Source organism: Nyctereutes procyonoides, unplaced genomic scaffold (assembly GCF_905146905.1).
Source record: "Nyctereutes procyonoides isolate TBG_1078 unplaced genomic scaffold, NYPRO_anot_genome, whole genome shotgun sequence".
Classification (NCBI taxonomy): Eukaryota; Metazoa; Chordata; class Mammalia; order Carnivora; family Canidae; genus Nyctereutes; species Nyctereutes procyonoides.
Genome location: NW_026575082.1, coordinates 5,754,850 through 5,770,523, shown reverse-complemented (window position 1 = coordinate 5,770,523; position 15,674 = coordinate 5,754,850). Strand labels below are relative to the sequence as shown.

Sequence of the window (15,674 nt, the reverse complement as noted above, 5' to 3'; positions counted from 1 at the left end):
CTTTTGCCAGGTAATTTAACATAATCAGGTATGTGATATTTTATATTCACAGTCCCACTGATTGGGCTGGAAATCTTGGGTGTCATCTTTAAGATTCCACCTACAATTAAGTTCATCATACAATTTACTTCAAAACAACTTCACTATAAGATATTGATCTATGATATTTGTCAAGTTTTCCTCTTTATTTAAAATGCTAATTTGATTCAAAACATTTTGAATCAAGTAACAACACATTAAAAATTAATGTGAAGTTTTAAATGATGGGTAATTACTAAAAGCTAGAAATTTATTGTCCCAACACCTTAATTATGAAGTTAATCATCTTCATTTGTGCACTCTTAGAAGTCTTTGACTTATCCCTTTTCCTATCTTAACACATTTGACAATATCCTTAAATAGTGTGGTTTTGTGACATCACACTGGACTGGGGAATCAGGAGAGAGAAATCGTGCCTTAGCTCTGTGATAACAAACCAAATATTTGTGCAATCACTTAGCATAGACTCATCAAGGTTTGGTCATGAGAGGAGTTTAATATTATCTATGCCGAAGAATTACCTGACTTTTAAATTACTGTGCAAAATCTCTGCCAAACTTCATTAGCATTCTTCTATGGACTCTAATTTGATTTTTGGGGAGTTTCATTATTAAAACAAAGACCAAATACTTCTTCATATTGAATCAAAAGCTATATTTTCCCAGTTTCAAGCATTCAAATAGATCGTAGTACTTGAAACCATGAAGATTAATCCTTATCCTCCTGTTCCTCTGTCATATGACAGTCCTTTAAATGTCTGAAGATTGCTATGCTACCATGTTCATTTTTCTAGATATACATTAGTTTTTTATTCCATGAGTTTTAACTGAATGACAGATACTTCACTTGGTATTAGGTAAACTGGGGCTTATTTATTGGAATTCCATGAATAGTTACCATGATTTGATCATCCAACATTCTTTTCTGTTGGTTCTCTTCTGTACCAGATCCAGGAAAAGACATCACAACACCCTTCCTCTAGAGTCTGTACAAAGATATCTCTATATTCCATTATTAACTCATATAAGACTTCATTATTCTGTCTCAGCTTATTGATCTGTTAAAAGAGCTAACCAGTATCAGATTTCCAACGTTCTTTCTGGCTCTAGTATGCCAAAATCTAAAAACTCTGGACTAATCACATTCTAATTAAAGGTGATTATCTGTTTTACTATTTTCTACTTGTCAAGTCTGAGAAGCAATATATACTTGATATAAATTTTAGTAGAACCAAAAAAAAATGTTTAATAGAACCCCAGTAAACTACTGAGCACCTGCATTGTGCAAGATGTTTCAATCCCCAGTTATCATTCAAATATTCACCATGAGCCACTTCAAGTTTAACTTGTGCTTTGATAGTCTATTCTCATAAGTTGCTAGGAACTCCACAAAAATAGAAAGCCCACATAGACAGTCATATCCAGTTCTTGCTTTTCTCCACAGTTATTCAAAGCCACTTCCTATCCTCTAACCTTTAATTTAACCGAGAAAGCCTGTCACAATAGAGTCATCTTTGTCTAGCTCTGCAGGCGGCTTCCCCTTTGGGTCACAGAATGCCAAATTCTCTAACAGACAGGTACACTGGGTATTGTTGCTCTGGAATTGTACAAAAGACAGCCTATTTACAGCTGGAAAAAAAAATAAACGATGTGTGTTTACACTCCCATAAAAACCCTCTCTTCACCACTGTAGTGACAAAGATGCTACTTACAACAATGAGGTGGGGATCAAATGATTCCAGCTAGAAACATTTTTTTAATCTTTCATTCATAGAGTTTAAGAAAAATGACTAGCACTTGCATGTGAACCCACAGATTACGTAAGAGAGCATAATAAACTGCAATCTAGCTCCTTTATAATCCAGGGAGTGGGTTGGCTTTTATGTCACGAACAGCCTTTGATTTTTTAAAAAAGGAATACTGTGTCTTTCTTGTTAATACAATAAAAGTTTTCAAAGATTTGCAAAGATGCAAAGAGTTCTGCCAGTCGCAAAGCTGGAAGATGGAGAATGGCTCCGAATCTCTGTAGCTGGAAGTCTGGGGAAAGTATGCCACACTGCAAACTGTATGCAGACCCCAGAGACATCTCCATGGGAAAGTCAAGTGATGAAAGGCAACCTGTTTCCTGAAATACCAACATCCTCAAAGATGACTCTATTTCGCCCCATCTTGAATATTCACCACCAAATTCTCCTCTACTGATCTTGATTATTTCTTTCACCTATCTACCGTCATAAGCTAGCCTCAACCATGGGGATCATTGCCACATCTGCCTCCTGAGTCTTCTGCTTGTGGTGTGCGCTCCTCTGTCCCTACTTTGCAGGGAAGAACTATTTTTCTGGAATGCAAAACTAATCACATCATTTTCTTGCTTCAACTCCTCCATATATCACTAATGCCATCACAATGAATCCAGGTTCTTTAGCCACCTACAGAGCTCTTTGGCTAAAAGACTCACCATCCACCTCCAAACTTTATTTGCCTCCATGCTTTTATTTGGTCACATTCAATTACTTAATTCCTAAAAAAGCTCACTGTCTTTTGATTTGATGACCCAGATGCTATTCCTTCTACCTAGAGAGCCCTTCCCTAGTCTACCTAACACAGTGTTGTTTCTCATTAAGATTCAGTGGAGGGATCCCTGGGTGGCGCAGCGGTTTGGCGCCTGCCTTTGGCTCAGAGCGCGATCCTGGAGACCCGGGATCGAATCCCATATCGGGCTCCCAGTGCATGGAGCCTGCTTCTCCCTCTGCCTGTGTCTCTGCCTCTCTCTCTCTCTCTCTCTCTCTCTCTCTGTGACTATCATAAATAAATAAATTAAAAAAAAAAAGATTCAGTGGACATCCTGGCTGAATTTGATTCCACATTTGTCTTACTTTCGCAGGTATATGCAGACTTCTCCCTCTCTCTACTACACCTTATGAACATCTTAATGTTCATGTCTCATTCCTTGGATTATTTTGTTACATATTTGTCTAAGACGTAAACTGGAAGCATGAAGACAAGGGATAACATGCTTTCTTCATCTCTCCAACATGATGTTTGAGGATTTACAGAGCCACTAAGTCTACTAATTAAATAATAAACTCTTTCAATTTCAAAAATAGTCAACAACAAACCTAATTAATCAATACTGCTTGATTGAAACTGTATAGCTGAGGAATGACAATAAGGGGAGAGGGATAAGCAAATGAGCAAGACTCCCCACCTATGACAGTGACTGACACAAAATCATCCCCAGTATTTCTTAAAATATTAATAAGAGGATAAATATGGTTGTTCTAAAGAACTAGTTCCAAAGTAGTGGCCTGAGTCTGAATCTGACCCGTAATATATTTAGTTTAATAAGGTAAGTTTACAATTTCAAAAATTTATTGCCAACATTTAAACGTCAAGGTGATCAACATAAAATCTAGACCCCTAGATGAGAAGATTGGGAGACTTGGTCATTTTAGACCGATACTTTTTCATAACAATAATTTTAAAAAAAAGCTTAATAAGCAGTGAAGTCCTGGCTGGCTTCTTTGCATGGGCCACGCTCTCCTAGGTCCTGTTCACCACTGTCCCCCAGTCTTATCACAAGATATTTTATATGCCAGAGATACATGATTTTGCAAGACCTGGACAATTTCTTCCAAAGATACAATATAGTTTGAAAACTGAGCAAACTACAGATTCTGACAGTGAGGGCATACGTGTAATTATACTTAGACCCATGGCTTACGCATAGCACTTTGATCCATTTTCCAGAAAAAGGGAGTCACAGTAGGGTCTCTTGTCCAGGTGATCAAGTGATATCTTCCAAACACCTTCTCCATATTATTTATGACCTCAACACTTCCTTTGATGAGGCAAGACAAATTGCATTTCAAACCCAAATAAAGTAAAGGCTTCTGATTGCACTCTGAAACCCACTAAGCATGTTCGGTCTGTTCAAAGCAGTGCATGTTCCAGACAGTTCCCAAGCTGACTGTTAAATCTGTTTTCACCTTCAGACTGACCTTGGATCGTGGAGGTGCCCGGATGTACCACTTGCAATCCACGGCCTCGCTCGCAGAGGCTTTGCCTTCCTTCATAATTTGTATAGATTCCACGATTCCTTCAGGACCGCCCATCTCAAACTCACATGCTACATAACGAAATGCCAAACAAACATACAAAAATGGAGCTTGAATAATAAACCAAAAGTATATTCCAGAGCAGAAAACAAAGACCTCTGAACATTACGGAGTATTTTACCAACCTGGTAACGGTTTCAAAACTCCAAGGTCCTTAAAGTCAGGATCTTAAAAATTGAGAAAAAGATAATTAGTCTTATTCTGCATTTATTACCTAAAATGATGGTGAGTACAATACCATTAAATTATTCAGGAACCTGCCAAAAAATATATTAAGAGAAATTAACTGGTTAAATAAAAAACTGATAATGGTAAGACTGAAATGTTAATTTATAAAAAAGAATTATTACCATAGGGTTTTTATCAATACAAAGGAAGCCATTTTTAAAAACCTTCCAATGCCACTCTTCATCTAGTCCTCAAATGTAGATATTAACTCCTTATCTCTAAATCCTTAATCGGACACTAAATGTTTTTGTAAAATGTATCCACAGGTAATTCAAGCTTTGGGTAAACTTCTGTCTATGACATATATCATCATTTGATCTGATTTATTGGATTCTATAGATTGATGAAACACAATTTTCTTTACTGAACTCCTGGAAGTACAACTTTAGGCTGTGAAACTGACGGCTTCTCTCGCCAGGCAGGGTGTACTATCCTGTTTCCATCAGATCTTCTTCCCTAATGTATTATTCCATGCTGGCTTCCAAAATATTCCCCAGTATCCACTGTGCCCTCTCAATGCCCAGTCCTGCCCTTGGCTTCCCCCTCACCTGCCCCAGGTCCGGGCAGGTGTCCTTTTCTGCTCATGTACTTGGGGGAAGTTTGACTTATCATGAGCCTCAGAAGCATCCTAACTGTTATAAGCCAAAAATGGTGGGCTTGTTTCCATTTCCTGAAGTTGATTTTGAGATAAGTATGCAACCAGTGGAATGTTAACAGTGAGCCGGCTGGAAGACTTCTGAGAAAGTTTTCTTCAATAAAAAAAGAGAAACAAAGACTATATAGTTTTCTGGCTCACACTATGGTCTGGTTTGTATGGGGTGTCTTTGGGATCCAGCACAGTGGTCAGCTTACGATGCTGACAGGAGCTAACGTGAGGAGATGCTAACTCTCAAGGCTGAGCAGAATAGAAACCTAGAGAAGGTGAATCCCTATGGACCTCACACAGCATCGTATTCTACTCTGTAGTCACACTTCTTTCTCCCTTTTGCTTTTTGAAACAATGTACATCCTTATAATTTCAGTTATTTTGAATTGGATTTTCTTTTACTTATAAATAAAGGGGATTAATGGCTCTGATTTCTCTTGGAGACACCTGGCACCCAATTTTATTTATTTATTTTTTTTTATTATAAATTAATTTTTATTGGTGTTCAATTTACCAACATACAGAATAACACCCAGTGCTCATCCCGTCAAGTGTCCCCCTCCGTGCCCGTCACCCATTCACCCCCACCCCCCGCCCTCCTCCCCTTCCACCACCCCTAGTTCATTTCCCAGAGTTAGAAGTCTTTATGTTCTGTCTCCCTTTCTGATATTTCTCACACATTTCTTCTCCCTTCCCTTATATTCCCTTTCACTATTATTCATATTCCCCAAATGAATGAGAACATACACTGTTTGTCCTTCTCCGACTGACTTACTTCACTCAGCATAATCCCCTCCAGTTCCATCCACGTTGAAGCAAATGGTGGGTATTTGTCGTTTCTAATGGCTGAGGAATATTCCATTGTATACATAAACCACATCTTCTTTATCCATTCATCTTTCGATGGGCACCGAGGCTCCTTCCACAGTTTGGCTATTGTGGACATGGCTGCTAGAAACATCGGGGTGCAGGTGCCCCGGCGTTTCATTGCATCTGAATCTTCGGGGTAAATCCCCAGCAGTGCAATTGCTGGGTCGTAGGGCAGGTCTATTTTTAATTCTTTGAGGAACCTCCACACAGTTTTCCAGAGTGGCTGCACCAGTTCACATTCCCACCAACAGTGTAAGAGGGTTCCCTTTTCTCCACATCCTCTCCAACATTTGTTGTTTCCTGCCTTATTAATTTTCCCCATTCTCACTTTTTAAAAGATGACTGTGAAATTTAATTTCTTTTTACTACTAAAGTATTGGCTGTACATTAAAAATCTTATAAGGCTAGAAATATGTTGAGAGACACTGATAAACAAGAGTCTAGGGCTGAAATATGAAAGGGTAGCACTCTCAGGAGACCATTATTTCTGGATATCAAGACTGTGTGTGCATAGATATCTGTGTGTATCCAAGTGCACTTCTTTGTACGTCTGTGTGCTTGGAAACACAAAGCCTGTGGCTGCAGACTGACTGTATCACTGTACTTATTTTTATTACATTTTTTTTCTAATTTTGTTGAACAGTAATGTGTACTGATACACTGAAATTAAAAGGCCTGGACCAGCCAGGCCCAGTTTAGTTGGGTCAACTATTTAGATGCACTTTATTATAGAACACAATTATAATGTGGTGATACATTTGGAATCAAGATGCAAATATCCCTGTATAATTATTTTGAAAACAGTCCTTTTACCTTTTGGAAGAAGGAAGGAAGGGAGGTAGGCAGGATGAAAGGAGAGAGGGAAGGAAAGAAAAAGAAAAAGAGAGAAGGAAAGAGGGAAAGAGGGAGACAGAACACCTGTACACAATTTCCATAAAGATGCAAAAATGAGGACAAAATAGTTAATGTAGATCAGGATACCCCCAAGTAGATTTTTTGCCTTCATCTAAATTAATGTATATTTGGTTATTCTTTTAGAAAAAGTGCATATATATATTTTTTAAATTATTTATTTGAGAGGGAAAGAGAATGAGTGTGTGCACGAACATGAAGGTGTAGAGGGAGAGGCAGAGGGAGAGAGCATCTCAAGCAGACTCCCCGCTGAGCATGGAGTCTGACATGTGCTTCAATCTCATGACCCTGCGATCACTACCTGAGCTGAAATCAACACTCAGACGCTTAACCCACTGAACCAACCAGGCATCCCTCAAAAAAATGTATATTTAATGCTTAACATGTACAATAAAAGGACTATGTTTTGTACAGAATTACTCAAATTGGTTGTCACCATTAAGCAGTTATATTAGTAGTGAAGAGACCTAATATTTCCCCTACTTTACAGCAAGCTTGCCCACTTCAGTTATCCAGATTCTTTATTATTCAGTATATCCTTTTAACTATTTTGCATAATGTTTAATAATAGTTCTTAGTGATTAGGGACACTTGGGTGGCTCAGTGGTTGAGCATCTGCCTTCAGCTCAGGTTGTGATCCTGGGGTCCTGGGATCTAGTCCTGCATCAGGCTCCCTATGCCTGTGTCTCTGCCTCTCTCTGTGTCTCTCATGAATAAATAAATAACATCTTTAAATAATAATAATAATGATAATAATAATAATAATAATAATCCTTAGTGATTAGAATGTTTCAAGCCTTGCATGGCTGATCCTACGATTCTTGTGAAAATGTAGTTGGTATTCCATTTTCTGGTTTGAAGGCTAACATTTGTCATTTTTGCAACTCATGCTAGTCAGTGCTGAGAGAAATGCCAATTCTGGGATTTGAAAATTTATTTTTGTCTTTGTATTAATGGTGAGAGTGCTCATGGTTAAGAAAAGGGGGAGGGGGAGGGAGAAAAAAACTTTAGGAAACAATTGTTTCTGTACTTCCATTTGAATTCGCCACCAGGAATATCATAGTCACAATAATCAGTGGACCCTATGATTTGCAAAATAGGCAGAAAAAAAAAAAGCAACACAATAACTTGTTAAAGCAGCCTATACCGAATTTAAGAACACTAAGATTGGTTTTTCTGTTCGGGGGCAATAATAATAATTACTACGCAGGAGAATGGTGATGCCAGACTTAGGAAGTCACCTCCTGCTCTAGACTCCCCAGACCTGTTCTCCACTAGCACCTCGAATAAACTGTTAAAAATAGAAATCAAATTGTAATACTCACCTGGCTTTTCATTGCCTGTAGTATAAAACTACAGCTCTTATTAAGAGACTGTCATTCTGTGTGTGTTCTTGTCCCTGTGTGTTCTGTGTTCTGCCCCCCAGCCCAATGAATCACAGGCTCTCGACTTCGCGGTCTCCTCTCAAAACACGCCCCCCTCCCTGTTTCTCCAGATGTGAGGCTGCCCACCCCCACCCCCAGCACCCAGGACATCTGTACCGTCTTCCCCGCACATCTTTGCACAGCTGGATGTCCTTCTTCAGCTCCTGATGGGGGCACTGTCTTCTCCAAAAGGCCCTTCTGGATGAGCCTCTCCGAAGTAGCACTACCTCTCACTCCCTCTTCTCCTGTCATGGTTTCTTTTATCAAAATTCACTATTGTTTTACTATCTATTTACTTTCCTATTGGTCATTGAGTCCCACCAGACTTTAAGGAAGCACACTCTACAGGGGACTTTGGTCTGTTGCTCCTCTCTCTCCAGGGCCTAGCATCCCACTGGAATATATAGTGGGTGCATCATAGGTATTATTGAATTTAGCATATTTCTCTGTGTATACAAAAAATACAATAACCAAGAATTAACTTCAGTTACATTAAATTACAGAGATTTGAGATTTTTTGTGTGTTACCAAAAAGGTCAAACTATGTTCATGATACCACTAAAATGCTCTTTTCACATTCTCAGTTTCTCAGGAATGTATTGCAGAGTTTCCAGATCCTACAAGATATTTGATGACACTATCACTATTGTGGTTACTAAAATATTGGCTTGTGTTTTTAAGAATATTCTAAGGTGGTGGATTTAGGGTATAAATGATGTACCTTTTCACAGATTAATCCAGCCTTTTCTCAACAATGTTATTGGGCATTTATTGGCTCACTTCAATTTTCCCTGCTATAATCTCTGTAACCACATTTTTGTCCAAGACACTGCTACTATGAAATCTAGAATTATGTCTTGAACTTACAGGGAAGCACAACTAGAATTTATGACATTTTCTGTCTTATTTTATAATTACATATACATATATAAAATATTTTACTTTTTTCTAATTTTAAAAATTCTATCTAAATGTATATTATGAAATTCAATCTCCTCTGAAATAAAAGAAATATATCTGTAATATTTCTTTCTGTGCAGGGGAGACATTTGTCGGAGATGAAGGAGACTCAAAGGCTCACTTTCTCCATCACCCTTACATGGTCTATGTCTAAATCTGGAGAAAAGGATGACACTAATATTCCAAGGAGGTCTCTTACTCATCATGAAAAGGAGAAATTTACTCCAAATACAATGGAAAGGCTGTACGTAAAAAATGAAAATACGAAAAAAGCAATCATTCCCCCCAAAAAAGCAATCATTCCTTCAGTTTTATAGATGTTAATACTTTGTTTTATTGTGATTTAGGTAAACAAATATTTTCTAGTGATTTCACTGTGATGGATCGATTGCAAAGATACTTTAAGATAAATAATTGTTTAAAAAAGTATTGGATATTTCAAATGTAGACATAATTAGCTCCTTAGAAGCTAAAATCTCTTACTATACTTTTGAAACTAAAAATGCTAAAGTCAACTGAGGCATCTTATGAAACAAGTTATTATCCTGCTTTGGCTGGAGAAGCACACACAAGAGATGACAGCCTAACAAAACAACGAACTAATGCATGGCTGCCATTGCTGAGTATCTACCGGATGAGTAGTCAGGAAAAAAAAAAAAGGTGGAGGGGGGATTCTGCTATTTTTCAACCATATAGTAACTTGCTTACTTGCTGATTTAAAGTTCTAGCTTTAAACAAGAAGGAGTTAATATCTTGTCTACAGAATTTTACTTTTCTATAACAGATGTACAGAGATGATTGAATTTGCTTCTTTTGCTTGAGTTCATCCAGTGTCAGCATGAACCAATCACCAAAGACCTTTTTCTAAGTAAAATGCTCAGCAACAAATGTGAGCAATGCTGAAATACTCAAATTTTTGGAGAACTTTTGAATGTTATGAGTTATGCTGGAATATCTGTGTTGACATTTGCATTGACGGTGCAAAAGCAACGGTAAATAAACTGCTGATGCCTTAGCATGATTCAAGACAATGGCACCAGACCATGGCCATCGGTATTCATTGTATAATTCATCCCCATGCATTTGTGAGGATAAAGAACTATTTTATTTTTAAAAGTCTCCTGGATGAAAAATTGCTGCTTTTTTAAAATCTAAAATTTTGAGTACATGTCTTTTCTGCAGAATGAACACTGTGAATCTGTTGACTTTAAAGAAAACAACTGACAATATTTGCTGCCAATGATAAAATTCAAGCTTCAAGAAAACCATATCCATCCCTGTGTATCTGACAGCTTTTCAATATTTAGAGCATTTTTAAATGTGATTGTTGATTAAATGAACCAAGATGATTTTTGATGTTCAGCAATGAAATGGGTCAACATTTGGAAGATCGCCTAACAGTGATCCAATAACTGTCAAAAAGTAATGCATAACATTAAAAAGTCATGCATGGGTAAAAAAAGCCATAGGTAGATGTTAATGAGCAGAACAAAAAAACTTCACTGATAGAATTTCACATTCCTCACTGCAACTAATTTTTAAGAAACTATGACTTTGGGACGCCTGGGTGGCTCAGCAGTTGAGCGTCTGCCCCGGACTCCCTCCTGGAGACCCGGGATCGAGTCCCACGTTGGGCTCCCCACACAGAGCCTGGTTCTCCCTCTGCCTATGTCTCTGCCCTCTGCCTCTCTCTCTCTCTCTCTCTCTCTCTCTCTCTCTCTCTCTCTGTGTGTGTGTGTGTGTGTGTATGTGTGTCTCATGAATAAATAAATAGAATCTTTAAAAAAAACTTTTTGAGATTTGAGGTAGTATCCATCTGAAAAGGCTATGGAAAATACTCTTCCCTTTTTCAACTATGTATCTCTGTGAGGCAGAATTTTCTTCATTTACTTCATAAAAATACAAAAAAAATACATTGCAACACATTTAATGAAGAAGATGTGAGAATCTAGTTATCTCCTAATAAGCCAAACATTGAATAGATTTCTAAAAATGTAAAAGAGTGCAATTCTTTTATTCCTTTAATATTTATAAATTAATATTTTAATATCAATCATGCCTTTAAAATATGTTTTTAGGTTAACACATAATTAATTTATTGGTATAATTTTTCTATTTATTAAAAACTACTTAAAATGGCTTGAATGTCTAATACAATAAGTATTGATTAATATACCCATATAAGCAAAGCACTTTGAGGTCTTCAATATTTCCTAAGGCAGGACAAAATATTGCAGAATTTCCACCTTAGCCAGCCCCACCTTTGTATCATACATAAATATCTTCTTCCAACAAAATTCAAAGTTGCAGTTTATTAATTCAGGACTGTGCAATGCATTAGTTTCATTTTCAAAAATTTTCACAATGCTAGGCATACTGTTAATTGACTTTTAGTAAATTAATGTTTATCTGATCAGACTATAACTGAATCAAATCAGAGACATCTTCATTTTACAAACGAACAAAATGGAGGCTCAATTACTTTAGAAAAATGCAACTTGTTTTGACCTAAAACCTAAACCGCTTTATAGCTAACTTAAAACATTGAACCAATCATTAAATATCTCTGAAACTTATTTTCAATTGAAATTGTTGGTCTAGGCTTTTTACAGCTCACATATGTCATTATATCACAAAACACAGTGGTATTCCTCAAACAACAGTTGATAGGAAAACATAATTGCCTGACCTGGCCATGTAACCATAACTACAAAATCCTCTGATTATAAAACTCAACCTCAATACATGGATATGTTTGCAAGGCACAGCTCAACTACCCGTCAGGCTAGTCTTAAAGAATGTTAATATCTCCCTCAAACTTCCACAATCTCACACATCCTGAATCATTTATATAGCTAATAGCAATGATTTCCATTTATTTTGGAAAGTCCTGTAATATCTGTGGGCATATTTTTATTCAGTTAGCTCTTGCATGGAAACTAACTGCCATTCCAATGGCCACGTCGCTGTCTCCATTCTTCTCTCCTCACCTGTAATCCACCTCAACGTTGGCTCTCTGCTTCCTACTAAGATTGAAAACCACTGACTTTGTGGGTTTTGCAATCAGTTAACTGAACTTAAGAGGCCATTTAAAAAAATAATTGCAACAAACCCTGACAGCATAGTACTGAAATAGCTTGCATCATCATATTACCTGATGTATTCACTCTTGTCTAGAAGCAACATTGCTCTAACATAAAATTCATAGTATAATATTTTAAATCTTTTTAGGGGAACTGTTATCTATAAGCATAAGATTGGCAATTACAGCTTCACATAGAGTTTCTCTTTCTCAGGGTTTTAAATTTGGCATCGAGTTTACATATCATGACTTCCGGTTTCACATAAAATTGACTCATATATGGATTTTGGAAATCAAAACTTAAAGAATTTGAAGAAGGAAGTTTGCAAACCCTTTAAAATATTATTGATATTTGCATGGCTTGTACAGATGTTCCGTTTCCTTGTTTTATTTATTTGGCTGTAATATAAAAAGTTTTCTCAAGATGCTCATATTCACATGTTTAAATAAACTGAAGAAGCATAATTCTTTCTTATAAAACATATGCAAACAATCTGGATTTTGCTTGTGCTCACATTAAACAGGCTTTTACAATGTTTGTTTTTGATAGACAGTCACAAGACAATGGTATTATTCTATAGAGAAAATAGGCATTTACCATTCAGAATAAAGAGAAAATTTGTGGAAAGGAAGAAAAAAATCATCAGAAGACCAAAAGAGTGTTAAAGACAATTTTTAAAAAGCCTAGATAGTCCGAGACACCTAGGAGTCTCAGTGGTTGCGCCTCTGTCTTCAGTTCAGGGCGTGATCCCAGGGTACGGGATCAAGTTCCACATTGGGCTCCTTGCAGGGAGCCTACTTCTCCCTCTGCCTGTGTCTCTGCCTCTCTCTCTCTCTCTCTCTCTCTGTGTGTGTGTATATCTCTCATGAATAAATAAATAAAATCTTTTTTTTAAAAGTCTACATATTCCAAAGTTGGGTTTTAGTGTTTACATACTGAATGCAAAGAAAACCAGGGAAGTTCTTAATTGATTATTAGCAACTCCCCGCCTCCTGCACACTTCTCTCAGAAGCCCTTATTCATTCATCCAGTGAAACACATCCTAAATCATAGGAATCCTCAGATAAACAAGTCCATCTTTTGAACCATCTTTTTTTCATATAACTGGTTTAGTAAGACATTTCTTGCTGGCACAGTTGCAATGCCAACCCTGTCAACGAATGAACACTTCCAATGCTCTCTTCTTCCCCTCAACAACTTCACATACACTGCTTTCCCAACATCCAGCAATGTTTACCTATATACACAAGGGAAACATGCTTCCAGTTATAGAATGAATAAGTCACAGGAATAAAAGGCACTGCATTGGGGACAGAGTGAATGAGATCATAACAACATTGTGTGGTGACAGAGGGTAGCAACACTGAAGGTAAGCATAGCATAGTGTGTACAGAAGTTGAGTCCAATATTGTACCCATGAAACTAATGTAGCTTTGTGTGTCAACTACACTCAAATAAAAGAATTTTTTTTGAAGCGTTACTTCATAGGAATCAGGGAGAGGCAAAATTGACCATAAAAAGTTTCATCAATCAAAGAAAGACAATTATCATATGACCTCTCTCATATGTGGAATTTAAGAAACAAAACAGAGGATCATGGGGGAAGGGAGGGAAAAATTAAACAAGATAAAATTAGGGAGACAAACCATAAGAGACTCTTAATCCCAGGAAACAAACTGAGGGTTACTGGAGGAGAAGGGAGTGAGGGGATGGGGTTAACTAGATGATGGACATTAAAGAGGGTATGTGATATGCTGAGTACTGGGTATTTTATAAGATTGCTGAATCACTGACCCCTACACCTCTGAAACCAATAATACATTATATGTTAATTAACTTAATTTAAACTTTAAAAACTCTTAAAAAAATAGAATAGAGCAAATATCATGGCATGTAGTATGGGGCTTGCATCTGAGGTTTCATACCTAGAAGAGAGAGAGACAGAGAATGACATCATGAGGGTGAAGTGAGAGTCTGGGCCTCAGCCAGCAAGTGTGGCACTCAGCTACAGAGGTGCTCCCCACACTGACATGCCAATTGAAAGTGGGGCTGGCACCACAAGTTGTGTGTATGTGTACATGAATGTGTGTGTGCATGCGCACATGTGCACAAGAGCATGCTCAGGGTTGGCATTATTCTCACATCAACCTCTTTTACTCCACTGTGTCACTGTTGCTAAACAAACTGTCATTGAAAATGCAAAACAGATACAAGAAAAAGTTATGTTTCCCTAATTTTATTTAAAAATATAAGTGCAAATATCACGAGGAAGCTTTGTACCTTACAGCTAACTAACTATACTATGGACGTAATAAAGCTGTACAAGCCACGCAAATGTAGCTTCAAGACAACATCTTTCATGCTTCCAGTGGATTTGATGAGCCTTAGCCGGTTCTAAAGAGAGCTGGAATGGCCCCTAATTGGAGATTGTGGGGGTGTCCTCTGTTGGTGCCCTTGGCAAGGACACTAGAGTTTTTATGCCAGGCGCTAGCAGTGCACATGGGGAAGTGGAGCCATGATAGGATTGGAAAAAAATGAGCAAATGCAAAATGCCAAGTTTTGGCCCTACTAGTAGACTGTTGTGGATGCATGTGTGATGCATCTCTTGATAAATATTGGAAATGCACATGGAATAATCTGAAGAGGATGCGTTTCTGCCCACCTGGATGAAGAGTTGAAGTTACCATGTCTGTCTTTAAAAGTGTGTCCTTACTTTAACTCACAACTCTCATCTTCTTGGACTAAGGTCAGAATCATTGAACTCTAGCCATCCTTCCAATCCACAAAATCCAGCCACACGCTTTTTATAAAAGCCATGTATGTGCAACGCATACTGATGTGAATGATTGAGATTAAAAAGACACAAAATGATATTCCCGTCAAGCAATTAAAAAAATGAAAAAAAAGCCCTCTGAAACAATATTATGCTAAATAAAATGGCCCTAAAAGCAAAAGCAAAATATACATCAAAAAGGAGGTCAAATATTAATTTCATAAAGAAGAATTCACCAGAAAGATTTAATGATGCTAAACCTGTGTTATGTAACAACAATTATTGATAGAATTCTACCTTCTAAGGTATTAATCGTCTCCTTTCTAAAAAATTAGGATTAAAAATACCAACTGGTCTTGGTACCAAGCAGAGAACTTACGAAAATCAGTTAGATAATGGAGAGGATTAAGATTTCCTAAAATATAAAGTGCTATATAAACTATCCCATCCATATTTAGATGGGAATTTTAGCTCCTGGATACAAAATATCTAAAATATTGTTTTAAAAATATACCTAAAATATTTTTGTTGCTCTAAAACCATTATTTACAAACCAAAACCCATTGTTGTAACCTCACTATCTATTCTGCATATTGCACTTATTTCCTTTTTTAAAAAAAGA

The 15,674-nt window shown here is 37.2% G+C and overlaps 1 protein-coding gene across 5 annotated transcripts in view; it reads right to left on the bottom strand.

Moving 5' to 3' along the window:
- LOC129514432 (neuropilin and tolloid-like protein 1) overlaps positions 1-15,674 on the bottom strand; it is a 124,546-nt gene that overhangs the window by 50,110 nt on the left and 58,762 nt on the right. For all 5 annotated transcript variants that reach the window (XM_055332995.1, XM_055332994.1, XM_055332992.1 and 2 more), the window contains exons 5-6: positions 4,282-4,323; positions 4,040-4,167 (exon numbers count right to left, since the gene is read on the bottom strand). In XM_055332995.1, the coding sequence (XP_055188970.1) occupies positions 4,040-4,167; positions 4,282-4,323 (170 nt within the window). The remainder of the gene's footprint in view (positions 1-4,039; positions 4,168-4,281; positions 4,324-15,674) is intronic.